The sequence below is a fragment of the Populus trichocarpa genome, chromosome 10 (genome assembly GCF_000002775.5).
Source record: "Populus trichocarpa isolate Nisqually-1 chromosome 10, P.trichocarpa_v4.1, whole genome shotgun sequence".
In the NCBI taxonomy this organism is placed as follows: Eukaryota; Viridiplantae; Streptophyta; class Magnoliopsida; order Malpighiales; family Salicaceae; genus Populus; species Populus trichocarpa.
This window is the reverse complement of record NC_037294.2, coordinates 7,618,025-7,643,690: the sequence shown is the minus strand read 5'-3', so window position 1 is coordinate 7,643,690 and position 25,666 is coordinate 7,618,025. Positions and strand designations below refer to the sequence as shown.

General features: G+C 32.0%; 1 protein-coding gene across 1 annotated transcript; it reads right to left on the bottom strand.

The window, feature by feature from the left end:
• Window positions 1-5,488: 5,488 nt before the first annotated feature.
• On the bottom strand, window positions 5,489-9,415 carry LOC18102403 (uncharacterized). Its single transcript, XM_006378172.3, has 8 exons — window positions 8,684-9,415; window positions 8,476-8,570; window positions 8,264-8,367; window positions 8,028-8,128; window positions 7,835-7,938; window positions 7,094-7,531; window positions 6,581-6,712; window positions 5,489-5,804 (listed from the first exon to the last, which is right to left on the bottom strand). The coding sequence occupies exons 1-8, from the start codon at window positions 8,960-8,962 to the stop codon at window positions 5,645-5,647; spliced, it is 1,413 nt and encodes a 470-aa protein (XP_006378234.3). The 5' UTR covers window positions 8,963-9,415; the 3' UTR covers window positions 5,489-5,644.
• Between the last annotated feature and the right edge of the window lie 16,251 nt (window positions 9,416-25,666).

Genomic DNA, 25,666 nt, shown 5'->3' with positions numbered 1-25,666 from the left:
CGGTTTTAAACCAGAAATCGAACCAAACCGAACCGGACCCACTAAACAATTAACAAAAATTTATGGTATAAATAGTTAACTTGCAACCTAACCGGCTAACCCTAACAATTAACATAACTTTCATGCCTCTCACAAAAAACTGCCTCCTTGCCGAGAGAAATTTTCAATCTTCCTCTCAATTAATTCCCAATCTTCTTTTCCCAATTTCCTTTCAATTTTCAACTGCACTGCCATCTGCGTTTCAGCATTTAACAAGCAAAGCCCTGGCCTCCTTTGCTTGGTTCAACTTGATAGTGGATGTATCAAATATCTATATAGAGAGGTTTGGTTTAGATGTTTTCTCAGCTTTAGGGATTGCAAACATTTGAATTGTGCTTCTGGTTCAAGAAACCCCAATGGAATCTGTTCATGTTCATAGGAGCAAAGGTGAAAATTCGGCCAGGTTTCCCCAAACGAGCCCATCACCCTTTGATATACTCTTGACTGACGGCAGTGATGGCCTCGAAAAAAGCGGGGAGATCATGGACGGTGCGTGAAGCGACATCACGGATAATGGCGAATTCATTTTTCAAGCCGAATCCGAATTCTTCCAGGTCTTTCTTGTAGATTTCGATGACTGATTCAGATTTGGTTGCTAAGATTTGGATGAGAGAGCCAAAGGACCAGGTGGAGTTTTGGGTTGGTGGGTCAGGGTTCGGGTTTAGGTTTCCCGGTTTTTTTCCAAAAAACCGGATTTAACCGAACCAGTTTTCGGTCAGGTTCGGTTTGAACCGGTTTTCGGCCCGGTTCGGTTAATATTTCACAAAATTAATGTAATTCGGTTCGGTTGGTTTTTTTAGTCTAAACCGAACCGAACCGAACCTTGAACACCCCTAATTAAATATCGTGTTTGGTGACCAGACAAACCGACAAGCACCACTTGAAGGGCACTGAAGTCGTCCACCTGCTTGTACGTGCCATACACGTGTTAAAAGGTTTTTTAAAAAATAATATTTAATAATACTCACATACAAAAATGTCTTGAGTCTCCTTGATATTAAAAAAAAAAAAGACCACAATAAAAGGACCAAAAGGCTCTTGAACCAGAGTTTAGTGGAATTTGTCATTTAATTGTTTTTTAAAAAATAAAAAAGACTAAAATGACCCTAAACATATATTAAAATATTTTTTTATTTGAGGGATAACTATATAGTTTTATTCTGCAAAAAAAAATAAAAAGACTAGTACACTCTTACATAATTTAAAATAAACAATTGTATTATGAATGTCTAAGACAAAGGTTTTATTGTTTACGAAATTTTTTGTTATTATGCTATTACAATAAATAATGTTTATATTCTTGATTTTAATTTTTTTGATATAATATAATATAATATAATTCGTTTGACTTTCCCTCTATTAATATTTAATATAAGTGTGCGTTTAGATTAGTATTATTAAGACAATTGATTTTTTATTATTTTCATGCAGTTGATTCTCTCAATTTTACCTCAATTATTTTTTAAATATATTTTTATTTTTTTTCTTAAAAAAAAAGGCATATAGCACATTCGAACGTCCACCAACACATGATTTGCTTTGTGCAAGAAAACAGAAATCCATGACTGATGGTCGGTCGGCTTGAATATCATGTGCCACCAATGATGATGATGCACGTGCTATTCAATGATAAAACATGGGGCTTTTCAAACTTTCTTTGTATTTAGACTTGTTATTATTAACAAAACAATAAAAAAAAAATTAAAATATTGTTTCGGTTTAACTGGCTTTCTTTTTTTCTTTTTCATTTTTTTCTTTTATCATACCTTTTTATAGCTTATTTAGAAAAAAAATTAGGCTTGGAATTAATTATGATAAAATATATAAAATTTAAAGATAAAATGTATTTTTATCATACCTTTCTTTGATTTTTTTTAAATATAATTATAGTATTTTGATTAATATGAATTAACCGTCCAACCTCTAACGCTTTGAGGTGGGTAAGGGACCAAGACAATTTAATATCCTTCCTGTGTACTCACTCATGTATTTATTATTATTATTATTATTTGAATAAAATGTATTTTTCCATTTTACAAAATGTTAAATGACGGTGTCGTGGTGCAGTGTGTGCAGGCCCAAGCCCAAAGAAACGCAGATCCAACCTGTATCCTTCCGAGCACGAATCCTTCAGAGCACGTAAGGAAGGAAGTTAGGGCTCCTATCAAAGTGATCAGAAATTCAGAACCGAGTTGAAGGTGACGGGGCTCGAGTTAAGTGGTTCATCAGCCCAATGGATCGTTCGTGGGAAATTTGTATTGTTTATTGCTTTAGGCTGCATTTGTTTTTAATATGCGTTTGTGGTGAAACAAAACTCATTAAGGTGTGTGGTAATAAATTAAATTGTATTTTGTATTGTAGGATTCTTTAAAAAATTAAGTTTGAAACGCAGTTTTTGTGAAGTAATTTTTATATGTTTTTTTAACTGAGTTTCATAAAACCCTGTTTGATTTTGCGTTTTAAAAGCGCTTTTGAAAAAATTTAATTTTTTTTATTTTCTTTGCTTCAAATTGATATTTTTTTAGTGTTTTCAGATCATTTTGATGCACTGATATCAAAAATAATTTTTTAAAATAAAAAAAATATTATTTTGATGCATTTCCAAATAAAAAACACTTTGAAAAACAACTGCAACTATACTTCCACCAAACATTTTATACATGTCTTTTTGTTATACATAAACTTCAATCACAATTTTTACCAAACACGTATTTAAATCTAACTAACCACAACTAACCATATTTTTTTTTAAATTTATTTTTTTAAAACTATAATCACAAAAGCTACCTCAAAAATAAAGACTCATGTTTATCAAAACAAATAGTAAAAGTGAAAAAAGAAAAACATTTTCTTTTTTTATTTGATGACAAATGGTATCTTTAAGTTAGCTTTCATGTAAATTAAAACTAAGTCTATTCTTGAACAATTTAAAAAATTAATGTATTATTTCTTGTAAAAATAAATTCTCCTTAGTGTTGATTTTAAGGTTTGAGTTTAGAAAGCACAGAAATGGAGCAAGCTTCTTAACCACTAAGTACATTTCTTGAAATTATTATTTTCATAACTACGTGAACATTATAAAATCGTATAAAATTAATTTTAACCATACTAAAATACAAATTAGAGATATAAAATTGAATTATATTTTAGTATTGAAATGTTAGTGGCTACTATATACTAATTATTTGACCTACACTTCGCCACGGGTTGAATAATTTTTTTTCGGCAAATAAATAAATAAATATTCAAGCTTTTTAAATGTGTTTTTTTTATTCTAATTATAAATAAAAAAATTATATGCATGCATTTAATTAAATAGAAAAAACAAAGTATTAGCATGTCTATTTAACTCATCTCGTTATAGGTTGAATAATTTTTTTTCTAACGCAAAATAATTGATGTGTAGGTGTTATTAATATATTTTTTTGACATCAAGTAAAAAATATAACTATAAACCAAAAAGTCGATGCATATATATAATAAAATATAGTTAAGATCATATGCGTTAATAAAAATATATAAAATCTCAAGCTAATTTTTAATATGACAGAAGAATGAAATAATGTTGCAATTGCTACAGTGAAACATCATTTTCTTAGTCTTTGTATACTAATTTTTCAAAAAAGTAAGTGTTTCGTATCTGTTCAAAATAATATCAAAAACTTATTAAATTTCCAAATATATCAATATTATTCATCTTGATATCCTTAAGCTCTCCATAATCCCGGTAATGTTGATACCAGTATATCCCCACTGATATCATTAGCCTCCATAACTTGAAATAGTTAATCAAACTGCAGTTAAATGAAAAAAAAGAAAAAGGAAAAACTAAAAAAATATTATAAAAAAAACTGTGATAAGAAAAAAAAACTGTGATAAATAGGTCAAATATAAAATGATAAAAATACCAAGTAGAAACAATATCTATAAGAAAAGTTGTTTTCTAAAAAAACCCTTAAAATTACAACTTTTACACCGTGGTAGAAAAAAATCACAAAATTTATAATTATGCCATTTCTACATAAACACACCATTTCCTTAAAGAATTAATGTGTAGGTGTTATTAACATATTTTTTTGACATCAAGTAAAAATATAACCGTGAATCAAAAAGTGAAAACTTATATATAATAAAATATAATAAAGATTATACATGTTAATAAAAATATATAAGAACTAAAGCTATTTTTTTAACGTAGTAGATGAATGGAACAATGTTGGAATTGATACAATAAAATACTGTTTTTTTAGTCTTTGTATACTAATTTTTCAAAAACAAAAGTGTAAAGAAAAAAATTTAAAAATTTAAAAAGTACAAAAGAATAAAGATGAGAACAAATATAATTGTATAAATAGACCAAGTGTAGAGTGATAAATATTCAAAGCTTAAAAAATAAAAAATAATATTTGTTTTCAAAATAGAGTGTAAAGAAAAAAAGGAAAAAACTAAAAAGATATTACAGAAAAATAAAGATAAGAAAACAAATGGTGATAAATAGGCCAAATAAAAAAATGATAAAAATATCAAATATAAAAAGAAAAAAATATATATAAAAAACTTGTTTCCTAAAAAAACCCTGAAAATTATAATTTTTCAATCACTACAGTACTACTATAGTAAAAACAATCAGCAGAATTTATAATTATGTCTTTTCTACAGGAGAATACCATTTTTTTTTTAGTATATGTATAATGTTTTATGAAATCTCTTAGAAATAGTAATTGTTAAGAAATTTTACTAATATATTTATAAGTAATTAGAACTCGAAATCATATTTTTGGCATCATGATATTGTAAGAAAGCTCAACCGCTTTCTTTAACAAATAAAATAATTTAATTCCTTATTATAAATATTATATTTACATTTTAATTTTAAAATTTAAGTTAATTTTATTGTATGATTTATCAAATATTAAAATTTGATATACTGAATCGTTTTAATCATTAAAAAATTTAAGTTAATCAAACTTATATTTATTAAATATTAAAATATAAATTTGATATGTTGGAAGTTATCTTGATGATCATATATATGACTACAGCACCGGTAAATATTATAAGTATATTATTAAAAAAATATATCATAGTAAAGAAGGAATTATTAGTTATAAGTTAATATCATAAAAAAAACACCATTATTATTTAATAAAAATAAAAAATATAACATCATCACTCCCTATAATGTTTTTTATTATTTTGTTAGTTTTTTATATTATTCTTTTTTTATTTGTTAACGTTTTTATATTGTCCTCTGTAAAAAAATGAACTACTTAATAAAATTTTAAAAACAACTAGCCCGGATGAAAAGATTTCCCATCAATTTCCCATCGAGGTCTGAAGCATAAATTAAGCTGTTGAGTCTTGACAACATGTATCTACAAGCTAGACAAGTCATTAGCAGAAAATATAACTAAACAGCATGAAATGATTGTAAAAGAAAGCAAAGGTGTATCTTTCAAGCTGCAGACTCAAACAGCTTTAACATTGCTGAAGATGGCAACTCCTTGCAGAAGCGTACACTTACAGAGACAAGAGAGGGAGGGAGGCAAAGAATTGTCCAATGATAGGTTTTGTTTCCTAGTTGTGTAGAGTAACAGACAACGAACTATTGCTGGATTTCGTTTGGTAAAGTTTGCTGACTCTTCCTAAAGACGTGTTTTCTACAACGCTCGAAAATACTGTCATATATCATATCAAATTGAACTCCTGCTCTATCCCTATTCAGAATGAACAATATGTGATCACCTTCAACAATCTTGTAATACCTGCATTAAACCAGATACACCTCCATGTTAGCTCAGGAAGGGGCAAGAAAGATGCTGAATGAGAATTCAACCTCTTAATAGAACTACAAGGCGACTCAACTTATGACTTCAATTCAATAGATTTCAGATATCTAGTAATTACTATTCAAATGCTTTTATGAAAGTTCCCCAATAAACTGCGTGTAAGCTGCCTTGACAAAATATCAATTTTTTTCTTTTCTTGAAACAAGCAGCAAAACGTTTTAAGGGAATTGTTCTGCAAACATGCAAAGAACAATAAGGCAATGACTCTCGAAGGAGAATAATGAAGCTTAAAGTTTAATGCCTTCAAAGTTCTTTAATAACCAATGCTATGATAACCAAGCATATTTTACAAGTCTCTGATAATCTATTCTGTATCTATTGTTAAATGATTATGACGAGATATTCCATATAACAATACTCAGCATTTTTCACGACCAAACTTTCTGCTTAAAAACACGTCTATGTTAGAAACCGAGGTTAGTACATGGCTGATTCAACTATCCAAGACAAACATTGGAAGTGTAATAACTAAACCGATTATCACTTGCAGGAGTTGACACACCAAGCAATTTGCAATAAGATGGCTTGGTTGTTCCTAAGAGGTAGCATTTGTTGTGTGTTTTTATAAGACTGTACGGAAAATGCCTCGCATTATTAAACACAATTAAAATTTGTCCTCAAAGCATGTGATTGACTATGTTGGCAGTGGAGGTTCTATCCAAGACAGAGAGATTGAAAGTGTTATAACTAACCATATTCCTGGTTGTAAGGGTTGACACTCTGAATCATGCCCAACAAATTGGCTTGGGTGTTCAACTGGAATGTGAGGGTGGGTCATAGATATGGTGTTGAGTGCTCCATCATTGTCCTGCCAATCCTCATCCCTGTTTCACGCATTCACTCAAGGTATAAGCAATCATACAAATTAATTATGCTTCAATAGAGGTTTCTTTACGGATGAAAATCAGTACAATGTTCCTTGTACTGAATTCTGGATGGAATCCTATCACAGAGGAAAATTGAAATTTTGGAATTCTACAATCTAAAGACTTAAGTGAAATAGCCTTCACAAGCTAAACAATGTTACAGGTAAAATTTAATTAACTAAAAATATTTCTCATTGATGATATGAAAATCTGAAAAATGAAGTCGAAGTCATTAACATGACCATAATATGAAAGCATTGAGCAATTACAGGAAAGCGTTTGCATTATCCTATTCTAAATCAGCTCAACTGCTCATGAAATGTTGATAAAAGAACACACCTGTATCCTTTATAAGGGGGAGAGACATCTGGAGGATGACGCCACTGGCTCATCTGCAACACTCTTATAAAAAGCAATGGGTGGATTCCAAAGATGCTTGAAGGAACATTGATACCGAAGATTCTCCTAGTACGTTTGGTAGCATAACTGAAATAATATGTATCAGGAAAGGTTTGTAGATGGCAGTTTAGTTGCATAGACCCTTGAATTGTAAGATCAGGAAGTATCCAATCTCCAGAAGCAAAGGGTCCTGCATTCCCCAACAGGCAGTCAATAAGACCAAAAATCCCAATTTTTTTCCAGGACATGTTGAAGTGATCAAATCCAAAATTGTAGTAAGCCTTCAGCCAAGGAATGTCAAGCCAGTCATAAATTATTGTTCCTAAGCGACAGAACTGAAGCAGACATATTGGTTTCATGTTTCTCCAATCTTCTGGCCTGGATATTGAAAATGCAGTTCCAAATTTAGTTGCAAATAGATAGAGTTCTATTCTAGAGTAACTAATAATGAAAAAGGAGAGTTAACTAAATACAAAGCAGCATTTTGCTAAAAAAAAAAAAGGAAAGGAAAATCTTTAAACAAGGAAGTGGATATCAGTATTTGATTATTTTCATACCGACTGCCAAAGAAAAAAACTTGAAGATAAATTTCAAATTACAATCATTATTGAGTCCGATATCTAGAAGCAATTTATAGAGTGAAGTTTCAAATAGCAGAACAAGTTTGGAAAGAACACTCACTGCATCCCATCTAAGTAGGTCCTTGTAGTCCCATTGAATGCTCCGGAGAGGGATGTGATACTTAACACCCATTTATCAGAAGTGCTCTCATACCCATTAAATGCCTGCAAAATCATCACGAACAAGCATTCAATCTAAACATGAAATTTTAAGAGATTATTTGCTGACTGTTTAAACAATAAACTAGACTAACCTTATCAGCAAGCATTTGCTGCAACACCCGAACAACCTGCGCTCCAGCAGAATGCCCAACAAAGTGAATAGGGTGATCCTCATCCCATTCAGGATAATGCCCTACATTCCAATCACAACAAACAAGGACATTTCAAACTTAAACACAGATAATAACCAAATAGAAAAAACAAAAATAGAGATATGGCTCAAAAATCCAAACTTTAAAAATAAAAACAAAAGGGAAGATCTTCTGACCTTGTTCATAAGTCCGTCCAAATTGCGAGTGTCCATAAGCCTTGCTGTGTTCTTCTCCATAATCAACTAGCCCACCTTTCAAATAATAAAATAACTCGCGTGCCCTGAAACCCAGAAAGAAGAACTCAAATTCAAACCAAATCAAAGAGATTATATTGCCAAAATGAAACCTTTAACAACCCCTAAATCACAAGCATTTGGTAACTAATTACCTATCATATATGCTAGTTAGAGACCCCAAATCGGGCACCAGGACCCTCTCATCTTTCTCCTCTGCTCCTGCAAAGTACGATAAACCTCCCAATTTCTGGAACCAAATAGAACATCAAAACAAGAACGAGATTGATTTTGAGGCACAAAATGCAGTTTAAAACCCATTTAAGGTATTATGACAGTAAAAGAAAAGAGGAAACACGTTACCCCTTTGCCAAATCCAAAGATTCCATGAACCAACACAATAGGAGGCAAGTCATCAACGCTGGTTTCTGTTGCTGCTGTTGCTGTTGTTGTTAATATCTCTTTGGTCTCCTCCTCTTTAACAACACCATTCACATTAACCTTGAAAAACCATTCATTCATTACCTGTGAAAGATCACCAGCCAAAGCTGTGCTAAATATGTAAAGCCCATATAGCAAATGCACCACCGTGCTTACAAACAGCTCTGTTAATTGCAGAGCAGATGTCCACCACCTTATCATTGTTTTCCTTTCCAGCCTACAAAAATGAAGAAAAGTAATTCAAAGCAGAAAGAGCCTTCTTCAAAGGAGTAAAAAACACCCTCCACACACACACAAAAGAAGGCCCCTCCTCCTCCTCCTCTTTCAAGATCAAAACTCTCTCATCAAACCCTTCTATGATTCATAAAAACCATAGAAAGAAGGAAGTTGATGTTGTTGTTGTCGTCTTGTATATTTATGTTTGTTCAAATTTGGAACAATGATGAGTATTAGTTTCCCACAATTTTCTCATTTCCTACCTCACCTCCAAAAAGTCTAAACCAATCCCACAACTCTCTTACTGCTCACACATCCATAAACATTTAAAAACTTTGGTTTGGGTTGGTGCCATGTGTCTTGGTCATAACATCCACCACAAAAACATACACATAATCTAGGGTAGGACCCACTAAAGATGGCAAGAAAGTAATTCCAAAAATTTAGCCTCTGTATTAGTGTTAACACACTTTTGTTATTGGCGATGAAGTTCTGAAATGGGGATTTCAGGGATTCTTTATTATTATCATCATCACCTTGTTTTATTGAGGATTTCATGTTTTTTTTTTCTAGGGCTGTTGTTGTGCTGTATCTGAGCTGGAAGGTTCCCTATCAAAAAAGAAATAAAAGAAGCGTTGGAAACGGTTGAAGTTGGATGCCTTGCAACTAGCAATACGATGGTGCCTGTTGAAACGACGTCGTGATAGTGATTGCCGAGGATTCGCTCGGGTGCCATCTCCTAATCTCATTTCACCTCCCTTCAATAATTCTTATTTAAAGCATTAATTTGTTGATATTATACTCTAAATTATTTTAAGCATTGATTCATCTACAAAAAGCATCATTGGAATTTTATGTTCCTGCTTTCTTTTCTAATAATAATTATGTCCACCTCGGGAAGAACATAAAGTAAAAAGAAAAAAAAAAGAGTAAAATCATTGGTTGGCCTCTCAAGTTCTGCACTTTGGGTAATGACAGCCCTCAGATCATAGTGGCGTGTGGTCTTTGTACAAATTATGTTCCTTAGTGTTGGCCACGTGTTACCTTGTTGTAACTTCTAAAGCGGATGGACTGGCCGCGTATGGGCCACGAGTTGAAAATATGAGGGTTGGAATGTCCAAAATTAAAAATATATGTGCTGATTTGACTAATCTTCAAAACTTAGGGACCATGCTAATGACAGGGACAAAAGCCTTGATTTAACTGGACACGATGTTTCAAATTCAAAGTCTAAATGCCGCGTTTGAAAGAAAAAGAAGAAATCAACTTACGACAACAGCCAATGGAATGAAAGCAAATTTTAGTACGCTGGAAGTTTCTGGACAGTAATAAAAAGATAAAGATACTGTTTAGCATGTGATATGGCGGTTGTTTCTGGATAGTAATAAAAAGATAAAGATACTGGAAGTTTCTAGAATAAAATATTTTTTTATTTCAAAATATATTAAAATAATATTTAATTTTTTTATACCATCACATAAAAAAATCTTAAAATACAAAAAAAATGAAACAAATTTTTTTTTAAAAAATAATTTTTTTAAAAACACTTGGCAAAAACAAAAAAACTCTAAATAAAAAAATTCCATCGGGCAAACCACGTGATATAAGTTGGCATTACATGATTTAATAATGCCACTAGGAAATTCCACACGGAAGAAACATGTTTTAAATACAAACTGTTAATTTTTTTTAAAATGGTCTAATGATTAAAAAAAATGTTTTATTCTTTAATTTCTTGAGATCAAATCTTAGAGTTAGGATTTACTCTATGTTGTCACACAAATTAATAAAAAATATCGTTTCATTGAAAAAAAATCACAAATTAATAAAAAACATTTACTTTAGTTTTATCTTCTCCTGTAACCAATTGTTTTTAGTTTCTTTTTTTATATTTATTTTCAATTATTTTATGAAAAATTTAATATCGGTTTCTAAAAATAAAAAAAACTTATTGATTTGGTTATTCTCAAAAGTAATTAAAATCTTGACATTGGTTCCATTTAAAAATAAGACTTGTTATTTTAGCTATTTATAAAAAAAATTATCTATGATTTCCTAAACATAAAACTTATTTTTCATAAGATTTTGACCAAAAAAAAATCATTTAAGCCTTCTAGAATGGGTATAATATCCATAATAAAGATAAAGATTGGATTGAATCAACAAAAGTGACAAAAATAAACTTTGATTTTTTTTTCATATGAAAATTTTTATTATTGTTTATTTATTTATATTTTAAGAAACACGAGTTTTTGAATTTTTATCATGCAAGTCTAACAAGCCATTTGATTTTGATCAAGTTTTAATAGACTTAATATACTTGTCATTAAATCCAAATATATATTTTTTGTTTTTCTATAAATATGTTAAAACAAATAATTTTATTGTCAAATACTAAAGAATGTGAAAAATACTTTTTGTCCTTTTCTTTTTTTAAAAATAAAATAAAACAAACTAAAAAAACAAATGATCTTTTTTATTATTGTACTAGAATATGCAAAAGAAATAAAATTAAAAGATGTGGCCATAATGCAATCTGAATATAAAAACAAAAAAAATCAATACTACTTCTAAATTTTTCATTTTCAAGTCATATCACGACTTGGACCACTAATATTGTTCATTGTTCTTATACACAATTTATAGTTATGAGAAGAGATCTCACCAACATGGACACAAAGAGATTGCATGTTTTTAGTTTTTGCTAGGTGGCTGGTACGATGTTACAGCTCAACTTTTATTTTGATATAAAAAATATCAAAACAAAATATTTTAAAAAAATAAAAAAATATAATATTCAGGTAATTAACTCAAATGAATTTAATAAACTCTAATTTAATAATATTATTAGAAAATAAAATATCAACAACAAACAAAACAGAAAACAAAAATAATTCAATACAGAAGATAAACACTTGCCAATATTATAGAAATATATATTCACAATATTCCAAAAACATCTTGATGATCTTATTTGTTAACAAAGTAAAAATTAAATGAGAATAAAATAATTTCATAAAAAAAAAAAGTCAATTAATGTTAACTTTTTAAACTATGACCCAAGTTATAAGACCGAAAAAACTATATATAAAAAAATCATGAGGGTTAAAATCATAAAAAAACCAAAATAAAAAATAATGAATGTTAAAATTGCAATAAGAAATAAATCAAAAGCAACAAAAAATTTTAAATTTAAGAGTTAAATTGAAAAGAATAAAAACATTAACAAAAGAACAAAAATCAAAAGAACAAAGATAAAAAAAAAAAAAAAAAAAAAAACAATACACTATAAACTTGGATTGAAGGGTAAAACTAAAAACAAAGAAACTTTCATAAAAGATTCAAGAAAGAAAAATAAAAAAAAATCATAAGAATAAGCTTCAAATCCTAAACATCAAAACATAATAAAAAAAATGAATATACAAAATTCTTCAACGTGTTTTTTTTACACTAAAAAAAATACTGGATTTATATCGAAAAACTTATGCACTTATCTAATTAAACAATCAAATAACCATAGTGTAAAGCAATGAAAACAAAATTCATCAACAATAAACAAAAATAAAATTGAGAGTGAAAATAAAGCACTACCAGAAAACCGGAGAAAACCAACGGAATTACCGACGAAAAAATTTCATCGGTAATATTTACCAACGGACATAATTCCGTCTCAAAATCTGTCGGCGAAACGGTCGGGATATACCGACGGAAATATTCTGTCGGTATATACCGACCGTTTCGCAGATGGGGCATACCGTTCGTCTGGAAATATGTAACGACGTGGTGACGTCAGATGATTTTACCGATGGAATTACCGAGGGATTCAAACTGAGATAGCCGTACAGTGACGTGACACTTTCACCGACGGAATTGCCGATGGAATCACCGACGGAAGTAATCCGTCGGTGATTCCATCGAAAAAACCATTATATACCCACCAATCTGCCGACACTCTCTTCCTCTGTTTCTCCTTTTTTTTCTTTCCCATCCCACCTCTCCCCTCCCAAACTGCAGCTCCCCTCCCAAACTGCAGCCACACCCATCCCAACTCTCCACTATTCTCAACACGAGCACTAAATATCCGTACGTGGTCACAATATCCGTTTCTTGTAGATTTTATCATTTTTTTTTTAAGTAAATCTATCCTTTTTAGTTTTAATATTTAATTGTGAATTTTATTGTTTTAGTATATGTATTTTGTTAACGTTTGTACTTGTTTAATTGTTATTTGTCAAAGAAACTTGTAGTATGAATGTATAATTTTGTAGTTGTTATAGTTTTTTTTAGATTTTATCAAATAATTATATTTGTTTGTAAATTGTTGAAATTTTGTTTGAATTACACCGAATTAAATGTGTCGTTGTGATGAAATAAATAATTAATTGCTTGTTTAACGAGTCTTGTTTAATTGTTATGAATTCTATTTCGAAGTTGTGATTTTTGTAAATTTATATATGTATAAATTTGTATGTATGAACGTTGATAGTTGATAATTGATAATGAATATTTAACATAAGTGTTGTTTTAGTTTGTTGGATAATGTCGGGGAAAACCAATATTTTTGTTATGTTTTATAGAGGTTCAATAGAAGTGATGGATGATCGTTCATGGATGTATCGGGACTCACCCCAAGGATTGCGAAGGATGGATTATTGTAACGGTGTCCAGGGTTTTATTAATTTCGCAACATCTATTCCGAGGAATTTTACTGATGGCGATATTAGGTGTCCATGCAGGAAGTGTAAAAATTTAAAGTTTCTGCATCAAGATGTTGTAACGATGCATCTTCTAACCAAAGGGTTCATGGAAGATTACCTATGTTGGTATGCTCACAGAGAACTATTTGTTCCTGATGAGAGCATGGAAGAACAGGTGGTTGGGTCAACTTCTAGTGCTAGCAACATGCATGAAGTTGGAAATGAGAACAGTAATCCTTACAGGAATATGGTTATGGATGCAATGAGAATGAGTGAAGGTAATGTCAGGGAATGTCCAATCACAGAAGAAGAAACTAATACAGATGCAGCAAGGTTTTTTGATCTGTTGAGAGATTCTGACGAACCATTATGGGATGGCTGCACAAACCACAATAAATTATCAGTCGTAGCACAGGTGTTCACCATCAAGTCAGATCACAGGTTGAGTAAGGCCGGTTATGACAAGATTATTGAATGGGCGAAAAGCTTTTTACCTAAAGGGAACAGGCTGAAAGAGAACTTCTATGCTGCCAAGTCCATGATGAAACCCCTCGGTTTAGGATACCAGAAAATTGATATATGCCCTAACTTCTGCATGTTATACTACCTTGAAAATGCTGAGATGACCGAGTGCATGACATGCGGGCATTCCCGTTACAAACCCAGAACTGGTAGAGGAAAGACTCTCGTGGCATATAAAAAACTTAGATACTTCCCAATCACACCTAGACTGCAGAGGTTATTCATGTCACCAAGGACTGCTAAGCACATGACATGGCACCAATCACACCATGCAGTTGATGGAGTGATGGTTCATCCTTCTGACGGTTAAGCCTGGAAACACTTTAACAGTATGCATCCTCACTTTTCAGCTGAATCAAGGAACGTGCGTCTTGGGTTGTGTACAGACGGATTCAACCCATTCGGGTCATTTGCTGCTTCTTATTCTTGTTGGCCGGTCATACTGATGGTTTATAACTTGCCACCGGGGATGTGTATGAGGCCAGAGTTCATGTTTTTATCTATGGTCATACCAGGTCCGAGCAGTCCGGGTCGGAATATAGATGTTTGTCTTCGTCCGTTGATTGATGAGTTGACGCAGTTGTGGTCCTCTGGAGCTTTGACTTATGACATCTCGAGGAAACAAAATTTTGTTATGAGAGCGGCTTTGATGTGGACTATCAATGATTTCCCAGCTTATGGAATGGTTTCTGGTTGGAGCATGCATGGAAAGCTAGCATGTCCATACTGTATGGAGAACAACAAGGCATTCACGCTAACAAACGAGGGTAAAGCTTCTTTTTTTGACTGTCACCGTCGTTTCTTGCCACATAACCACAGGTACAGAAAGAACAGAAAGGATTTCTTTGTTGGCAGAGTTGAAAATGATGTTTCACCCCCGCGTCTTTTCGGTGAAGAAATGTTTGATGTTGTGTCAGAGTACGGTGACATTGTGTTTGGTGTCCAATCAGGTAAGCAAAAGTTTCCTGGTTTTGGTTTGACCCATAATTGGGTGAAGCGAAGTATATTTTGGGAGCTTCCTTATTGGAAGACCAATCTTCTCCGCCATAACCTTGACGTCATGCACATTGAAAAGAACGTGTTTGAAAACATTTTCAACACCGTCATGGATGTGAAGGGGAAGACAAAGGACAACATCAAGGCTAGATTGGATGTAGCGCTATTCTGTAACCGAAAAAATATGGAGTTGGTTTGTGATGGGTCACGGGTCGCAAAACCAAGAGCAAGCTTCGTGCTAGAGAAAAACGCACAACTACTAGTCTACAAATGGCTTAAGAGTCTGCGTTTCCCCGATGGACATGCCTCGAACATATCAAGGCTGGTTAATACAGAGGAATGCAGATTATATGGAATGAAGAGTCATGACTGCCATGTGTTTATGCAAACACTCATCCCATTAGCTTTTCGTGATTTGTTGCCAAAGGGGATATGAGATGCACTAACGGAGATCAGTCATTTCTTCAGAGATATATGCTCCAGCAAGTTGAATGTTGATCACATTGAAAGGCTTGAAAAGAATATCATCGAGACAGTATGCAAACTTGAGATGATATTCTCTCCATTATTTTTTGACTCAATGGAGCATCTACCCGTATATTTACCGTTTGAGGTAAAAGTTGGAGGACCGGTCCAGTACAGATGGATGTATCCATTCGAGAGGTTAGATATTACATGAGCTATGTAATTTATAATTAAATATTTTTATTTTTATTTTAATGTTTTTAATTGATAATGTTTTATATATATATATATATATATATATATATATATATATATATATATATATATATATATATATATATATATATGCAGGTACTTGTTCAATCTTAAAAAAAAGGTTAAAAACAAGGCGCATGTTGAGGCATCAATATGTGAGGCGTATATTGTTGAGGAGATCTCAACATTTATCTCATACTATTTCGAACCTCATTTGAGAACGAGGATAAACCGTGTTCCACGGCATGATGATGGTGGTGAAGTGCATTCAAGTGGGAACTTGTCAATATTCTCCAATCCTGGACGACCCACACCTAAAAATGCCGTGAGGGGAAGATATTTGTCTGAAATAGAGTTCAGACAAGCACACAATTATGTCCTATTTAACTGTGATGAGCTGAGACCTTTTATCAAGTAAGTAGATGTTCGACTTAAACTTTGTCAAGAGTGTACTATTTATGTTTTGTGATACCATACACTCATATAATTTGGAACAACCTTGCAGGCAACATCAACGATACTTACTGTCCAATAACTCACAGCTGACCGAATCCCAGATCTTTCAATTACAAGATGAACAATTTGCCACATGGTTTAGAACACGTGTAAGTCCTATCACAAACTCATTATCTCTTGCAATGTAATTAATTGTAGTCAATGTTACATAATATCCGTTTATTGATTATTGTTGTATTTAATTTACAAGCTAGGTTTATCAAATGGGAGGTAGTGCTGCTATTTCACTGTCTTTACTATGTCTGGGCCCTGAAAGAAAAGTCAAGTGCTATAATAGGTATTTTGTCAATAGATATGTCTTTCATACTGAAGAATACGGACGGGCATGGAAGAAAGACATACAACAACGGTGTTTGTATTAAGGGATCGACTTCTAGTGAGTTTGAAGTTGACTACTACGGTAGATTGGAAGAGGTCATCGAACTGCAATATCATAGCGAGCAAAATAGAGTGTTTTTATTCAAATGCTATTGGTATGACACAACTGACAGAGGAATCAGAGTAGATCCTCACTATGGTCTCGTTGAAATCAACTCAAAAGCTAGACACCACAACGTAAACGACGTCTTTGTTTTCGCAAAGCAATGCCAACAAGTTTATTACACATACACCTCTTCCTTTAGAAAGGACCGATCAAGAGTTGATTGGTTATCCGTTTTAAAAACAAAACCCAAGGGTCGTGTCGAGGTTGTTCAGGATGAGAACGAAGACACAAGTATGATAGATGAAGTCTTTCAAGCTAGTGAGTTGGTTGAACCATACCGAGTTGCTCCGTCGATTGACTTAGAAGAATACTCGAATTTTCATGTTTTCAACGATAGTCTTGTTGATGTTGACGCAGAGGAGTTGAATGTTGTTCTGAGCTCTACTAGTGGAAAAAAGAATGTTGTTGAAGAAGATGATAACGAAATTGAAGAGTGTGATGAAGCTGATGATAACAATTCAATAGAGGACGAAGATGAAAATTCCGACTAATTAAACATGTTATAAAGCCTTATTTTATAATTATGCAATAATTTGAAACATGAAATATTTATTCTTCTTTAATGGTCAGCCCTTGTTATTGTGTTGTGTGTGCTGTAATATTGCAATTCAAGATTTTTTGAAAGCGTTACATAAAAAAATAAGAAAAATTTACGGTTTCACCGACGGGTTTACCGACGGACTACAACCCGTCGGTATCTAACAGAGAGTTGCTAAACAATTACGTATTGTGCCACAATCATCGATGGAATTACTGATGGAATATAACCCGTCGGTATCTCACAGAGAGTTGCAAAAAAATTACGGGATTGTGCCACATTCACCGACGGGTTTACTGACGATGTTACCGACGTACAATACCGACGGATTACGCACATCCCGAAGCGCACGCATGTCTGACACGTGTCCGTCTGCACACATACCGACGGCTGTACCAACGTCTATTACCGACGAAAGCACCGACGGATTTACGCACTTCCCGAAGCGCACACATGTGTGACACGTGTCCGTCTGCACGAATACCGACGGATCGAAAAGTTTGGCGGGATTTTCGAACTTTTTTTGGTGCGCAATTCAATTAATTTCCGATGGAATTACCGACGGAATTTAATGCCACCGACAACAATTAATGTCCGTCGGTAATTCCGTTGGAAAAATTGCCATATAAATCCCCCCTCCCCCCCATTTGGTTCATTTTTTTCTCTCGGCTTCGTTTCTCTTCTCCTCTCTGTTTCTATTTGTTAAATTGAAGAGATTTCTTTGTTTTGGTGGTTGTGATTTTACCAAGGTATGTATTCTTTTTTCTTTATCTTTGAATTTTTTTTATTTTAATTATGATTTTTTTTTTGGTGTTCTTTGTTTTGTGTATTGTTTGTAGATAAAATCTTACATTCAACACACTATTAAGGTAAGCATTTTTTATTCCCAAATTTATTTTGAATTGATATAGTGTTTTTTAGTTTTGTGTATTGTTTGTTTTGTGTTTATGTTGTTTTGTGTAATGTTTTTTAGTTTTTTAGTTTTATTTATTAATTTTATGATATTATTGTTTGCATTGCTATAATTGTTATTGTTGAATTTATGTTAAAAATGTTAATTTATATATATAGAATTACTTTTAATTAGTTTATCTTAATTTATGATATTATTGTTTGTATTGCTATAATTGTTATTGTTGAATTTATGTTAAAAATGTTAATTTATATATATAGAATTACTTTTAATTAGTTTATCTTAATTTATGATATTATTGTTTCCATGTCATTGTTATTGCTTGTTATTACATTTTTATATTTATGTGTACACGTTAATTTTTATTTTGAGGTCCATTAGGGTCGATCGTGTTAGAAATGATATTGATTTAGTTATCTTTTGCTTTTGACCATGTAATTATTTATAAATTAAGAGTCTTGTCTCCTAAAACTTGAAATGTAATATTAATCCGTAAATTTGAATGTATGACTTTAATCTAATGTTTGTAACTCTAAGTATCAATTTAACAATAAATGTTCATAGTTGAAATTGATTCTTTTACTTGAATATCATTATATGATGTTATTGAATAAAATGTTGTGTTGATGATGATGAGTTGGGTTAAGATCCAGGATGATTGGATCGGGATGTGAAATAAAATTGGAAGTGTAATATGATTTTGTCGATAACTTGGGACCCCACAGTATAGGGGAGACTCTGTCGAATTTTTTTTTAAAATAGTCGAAGTTAATTATGTAATTATTCGTATAAATTTGTGTAGATGTGTAGAATGAAATCTATAGCACGTCGTCAGCAGACGGTTGCAACTAGTTCTTCTAGCAGCGAGGAGGATGTATCCTTAGGTGCTGATCACGGCGAGGAATCTACGCCAACTTGTGATGCTGCCTCTTCTAGCGCGGTTTCACAGCGCAGAAGCGGTGTGCCTTCACAGCGGGGTCAATTCACCCGCAAGTACCAGGCACAATGGAAGGATGACCTCTCAATGTAAGTTTGTTTAGGTTTTAGTGTTTTTTTTTTATATACTTGTAACATAATTTATGAACAACTAATTAATATTACTACTTTTATTTAATTTCAGGTTCACAAACATTGAGGCTGCAAGGACTATAACATTGGCGTTTAAATCATCGATGGAGATTCCATTGTTTCAATGGAGCCAGGTTTCCAGACATCCTGAGTGGAAACCTAATATCAATGCATGGTTTAGGCGATTTCAGGTCGGTGTTAATTTTTAATTTCCAGCTTATTTTTAATAAATGATTTTTATAATTTTATATCTTGTACTATTCTTATTTTATATGAATTATTTATATACACAGAACAAATTTGAGTGGGATAGGGCGGACAACAATGTTGTGAGGAGGGTATGGGAGAATCACGCGGCAACTAGGTAACATCGAAAATAATATTTATTTTTGTTTTATAATTTTATGTTTTAAATTCTAATTTGTTACTATGGAAGTAGGTTGCGTGATTTTTGGTATGACACCCAAAAAAAATCAAAAAGACAAGCGAAGGATAACAGTCTTGAAGGATGGAATAAGATGGCGGTTTGGCAGGAATTCAAACCGCCATTCATCTCGGGGGAAATATGGATATTAATTTTGTATGAAAATACTGAAACACCTTGTATTTTATTTTCTTTAACCAAGATATGATTTTATTTTGATTTTTTAGACTTGGTCGTATGCAATTAAAAAATTTAATTCTTTTTGTCCTTTTGGTTTTAAACATTCAAAAACATATAAGAAAATACAAACACACACACCCATCTTTTTTACTAATTAACCCACACACCTATACAATTACAAATATCACAACATTGTAATTAAACACAAATCATAAAAAAAAAAATCATTTGAATCCTAAAATAAACCTTCTGGAGGCTGAGCTTTGGGAGCCTATTATAAGGGGCTGAAAATAAAGAAATAATAAAGGTGTATGGGTTCAACGCGTTACTGTCACTATCAGCATATGGTTCCATGCGCCACTGCTGGTGAAATGGAAAATAAGGTGGATCTAAAAGAATTTCTCATTTCCTCCCTTTTTATGCCGGCGACAAGGACTAACACCACCTGTAAAACGAAGAAAAAATCAATAAAATAGTCATTTTATTTTTCTTTCTTTTCTTCAGATCTGCCTCTCTCTCTACTGATCTTCTCTTCTTCTTCATAGGTTCAACGCCACCATTGCTTACTATTGTATTAATGGTCGAAGATGGAAGGAGAATAAGTTTCCATGATTGTTGTGGGTTAAAGGAGCCACCATCGTAGGAGTTACTAGCTGTAGGTGTCATGTTTAAAGATGAAGGTTGTTGTGATTCTTGGCTGGAAGGAGATTTGTTGGTGGTGGTAAAAAAGAAAAAAAATTCAAGGGGGTGATTGGTATAATGGTTGGGTAGATGGATGTTATTGGATGACAGTGTTACTGGAGGCGTTAATGGCTAGTTGATAGTGGTGGCTGAGAGTGGGTAGAAGGTGGTTAACGATTTGAAAGAGATGAAAAGTCGTTGTTGGTTAACGGTGGTGAGCTGGATCAATGCTTGGTGGTTTCCATCTATGGTATTTTCAGATTCTATTATTGTTAGGGGCTTATAGTGGAGAGTTGTTAGGCGTGAGGAAGGAGTCATTGTGTTTCATGGGCTATTGAAAAGTTTTGGGTAAGGTGAAAGAGGGTTTGTGTTGGCTGATTTTGAAAAATTTAGTGAGGGGTTGTTTGAATGACAATGATGATTTGGCTAGAGGACAATAGAGAAGGTGTTTTATTTCGGGTGGTGTTGAGTGGAAAGAAAGGTGGCGGGTTAGTTGGTGAAGTATAATGAAACTCGTGGTAATTAGCCTACCATGAATAATGAAGAAGATGATGGAAGCTATGAGGATGATATTTGGTTTTTTTATTGCTATTAGATAGGTTTGTGTTGAGAGATGAGGGTCATGGGTTTATCACTTTTTTTGGTTTGTTTTTAGGAAAGAAAGTGTTTGGTGGAAATCTAACTAATTGTGTGTGATTTTTTTAAGTAGCGAATGCTCAAACTAATTTCCCCCTTGAAATTCTCTCCCTCCTCTTATGTGTCTGTGTAACCACTTATTTGTAGGTGTAATTTTTTTTGGCTTGAAGGCAAAGCAAACCAAGATCAACAATTGAATTTCAAGAATAAATCTCTACCACTCACTTGATAACTTGGAGGTAAAGCAAAAAATAAAAAAAAAAACCCTTGGATTAAGAAAATTGATTGTGGACCATGTGATTAGAAATTGAGTTGTTTGGTGAGAGGGTTTTCAATTTTAGAATTAATCATCTCTCTTTCATAATTATAAACAGGTCACTAAAATAATAAATGTATTTTTTTCTTTTCTTTTTTTTTTTAAAAAAATTCTTTAGATAAGATGCTGAAAATAACGTAAATACATTAAGAACATAATTTTGGGGGGTTTTTTTTTGTTGCTTTTTGAAAATATTTCAAAAATAAGGTAAAAAATTGGATAGTAACAAAAAAGAACCATGAGAATCCTTTAGGGATGTTCATTTTTTTTTCTACTTCCTATTGCATATCTATTCTTAAAATTATTTTCTAAAATATGATTATATTTTCTCTTAAATAATACTTACTTAAGTATCTGAAAGTCTTCAAGTTCAACAAATAAGATCTTTTACAGGAATGAGGCTCTAACCATTAATCGCTTTAACTAGAAAGAATTAATTAAATTATCAAAACTAAGTGATAAATCAATTATCCAAGTATCAACTTGGCCTACAAGTCTATTAGATAATTTCTAACCTCATCATAAATATAATATTTTTGCTTTTAAGAGACCTATTCAATTTGAGGATAAAGATTGTTTTACAAGAGTGTTTTTTTTTTTTTTTTGTTAATCCTACTCATGTCAAAAACATGTTAACTGCCCCATGAAAAATAAAAACTAAAACTAAAACTAAGGATTATATCTTGTCGCAGCCTTGGCATTTTGATTTACGTGATGAATGTAGAAGGGAACATATGGTTTTGTGGGTGGGAATTTTTTTATTTTTATTTATCCTGTGCATGTTAAGAGATTTTAGCTCTAACTTTCAAAATTAAAATATTAATTTGAGACTCTCTCTCGTTAAGCTATTACTTATAGCTATCAGGTCTCATGACAATTGGACTCAATTACTAATGGTCAGCCCAGAAATATGCAAAGGGCAAACCCATTATGTTTATAACTTGGCCTTCTCATCTTAACTCCCATTCTTCAAAACATCGATCCTTCTTCTTCGGTAAGAGTCTTCGTCAGTCTGGGTTTGACTAGGGCTATATATAGAACTGTGTATATCGCAATGGATTATTATATTGAAGCTACTATATATATATATATATATATATATAGCCAGTTAATTAGCCCGACAGTGAATTTGCTTAACTGTTCTAGTAATGTTTAGGATACATTTAGTTTCGTGTGGATTTTTCTTATAAATGTCAAAATTTGGAGCCAACTCTTTTGCCAAAACATTAATGTTTAGAGAGTAGCTAATTTGGTGTCCAAATTGGGGGACAACTGGTGATAGGCTGGATGCATGTCCAGACCTAGTCACACTAAGTTATCATAACTTGGAGATTTTTAATTCTATCCATCATCAGCTGGTTGACTTTTTTCAGGCTAGACAAACCCTTAGGCAATATAGGGTTTAGTTAAGTTTCAGATACGGAGCAACGTGATCTGACTGCATACATTTATGAAACAGAAGTTCAGACAACTGTCTGTTTCTCTTTGTTTTTCGATTTTTTTAAATTATCATATTAATTTAAAAAATTTAGAATAATATGATTCAGAAACAGATAACTTAACATTTAACATGCTTCGTGAAAAGTAAGTGCAAAGTAACTGAGTCTTCTTCGATCTCATATACCAGATAAAAGGAGAGGAAGCCCCGTCTCAGCGCCAATCATACTCTCTAACTCTTCTTTTCAAGACTTTCATAAATACACCTGACTGGCTTCGAGCCCTCAGAGCTGAGCGGAAGCTATTTTGTCTTCCGAGTAAGATCTTCCATGATGAGGATCTTACGTGATCACAGGTTGCAAAGCTTAAACGCTCCAAGGAGCTAGTTGTGGCAGCGTGTCTTTCAGTTCATTGGCAATTACCTTAGTCATTCTCTTATACAGTGTAGTCCCCATAGCAATGGGCCTCGGTCTAGTGAGGTTTTGTTTGTTTAGGAATCATTGCCAGGAAGAAGGAATGAATTGCATCTGGTTTCTCCTGTTCGACTTCAATTACCGTATGGAGATGGAGGTCGTCCTTAATTATGTTCCAGCACTACCCCTGAATCTATCAACCAAGTAGAAGTTGAAGTTCAGGTGGAATTAATGCATCTGATATAATAGATTTTGACTATGAGCAGCCCCTTTGTTCTTGATAGATAGCTTAAAAGATTTCTGTTTGTTTGCTGGAAAGTAGTTTTGTTTTGAAAAATAAATTTTAGAAAAATAAATTCCAGGAAAGTGAATTATTTTGTGATGTTTGGTAGTGTAATGAAAAATAAATTGGAAAACACTTTTCAATGTTTGATTATGTCATGGAAAATAAGTTGAAAAATAACTTATTAATGTTTTATTTTTCTCAAGTTTATTAAAATAATAAGGAACAAATCATACAAATTAAAAAGTTGAATGAGAATAAAATTGAAAAAAAATATAATTTCATAAATTATCTCAAATAAAATAAATAATAATCAAAATAATAGAAATCAAATCTAAAAAAAAATGAAAGATGAAGAAATTAAAATATAATAATTAACATTTCATAAATTATTTCAAATAAAATAAGTAAAAATCAAAAGAATGAGGATCAAATTTGATAGATAAAAAATTTCAATAAAAAAAAGATAAGGGAAAAGCAAATAACAATTACAAAAATGAGGACCGAAGTTAATATAAAAATTAAATTTTAAGAGATGAAATTGAAAAATAAATATTCAAAACAAAATATATATAGCAATTAAAAGTTTGAGGACCAAATTTGATATAATCAGAAAATAATGACATTTCTAAATTTTTCACAACTTCCGAAAAGTGTTTTCCGCCCAAATTTTCCAGGAAAACACTTTCTTGAAAACTAAGTTAGATTTTCCTTTGACTGAAAAGTGTTTTTCGTTGACCAACTTTTCTAATGGCAAACAAACACATAAAAGTTTAGAAAATAATTTCCCGAAAACTAATTTCCAGAAAACAAACATGGCCTGAATTGAAACTTTTTTCATTATGCCTTGGGGACTCTTATTATCCTATATTCTTATCATCTCAAGGAGATGATCCTATGAAGAAGAACATATGAAACTCTATCTCTTGAAATGAATACCCCTTCATTAGCTTCTGTCATTTATCTGAACAAGCAAAGAAAGACTTCTAAGAAGGTAGGGACTTAGAGCGTGTTTGACAGTGTGGTTGCGGGTGCTTTTCAAATAACTTTTCGTGTCAAAATGCATGCTAATGATGTTTTTTCATTTTTTAAAAATCATTTTTGACATCAGCACATCAAAACGATCCAAAACGTACAAACCATATTAAATTTTAGTAAAAAAAAAAAAATTAAATTTTTTGGGAACGCAGCCGCAGCCACGTTCCCAAACGTGCCCTTACTCTTCTTTCCCTTCGATATGTGCCTGCTACTGCAATAGCTAGAGAGGTACAGATTCAAATAGGGAGCATTAGGAATATTCTTTTTATCTTATGTGATTCACTCATTAATAAATGAAGGTGTTTTTTTAGCATTGGTTCTACTACACTTTTGAAAAAAAATTAGTTATAAATTAATTTTTTTAATGTAATTTTAGATTATTTTGTTGGAGTGATGTAAAAAATAAATTTTTAAAAATAAAAAAATATTTTAATATATTTTCAAGTAAAAATTACTTTGAAATTTTTATCATTTTCAAACAGGTAAATAAAATAGTTATCATATTTGTTTTTGAGATGATAAGTTATTTATGTATTAATTTAAATTAAATGTTACAGTTCTGATCGTGTTATTTTCTGAAAAAAATTTGTTGATGCGTTAATTCTCCATTTCTTTTTTAGTTTCTATGCTAATTGCCGAATTTGCAGTTATTTTTTCACCCTCCCTCCCTTGACTTTTAATGTATGACCTATCTTTCATGCAGCCAGACTTGACTACTTGAGGCATAAGGCAATCAATTTCACATACCTTTACCAATCCTGGGTGTTAGCTTGTCGTAGAATTTTACTCATGGCTCAAAGTCAAGCATATCGTCCTGATGACAAAGA

Coding starts and splice junctions, on each gene's coding strand:
- LOC18102403 (XM_006378172.3), bottom strand. CDS start 8,962: ATGATAAGGTGGTGGACATCTGCTCTGCAATTAACAGAGCTGTTTGTA. Junction 8,368..8,475: donor CTAACTAGCATATATGATAG/GTAATTAGTTAC, acceptor TCTGGGTTTCAG/GGCACGCGAGTTATTTTATT. Junction 7,939..8,027: donor AGCAAATGCTTGCTGATAAG/GTTAGTCTAGTT, acceptor ATGATTTTGCAG/GCATTTAATGGGTATGAGAG.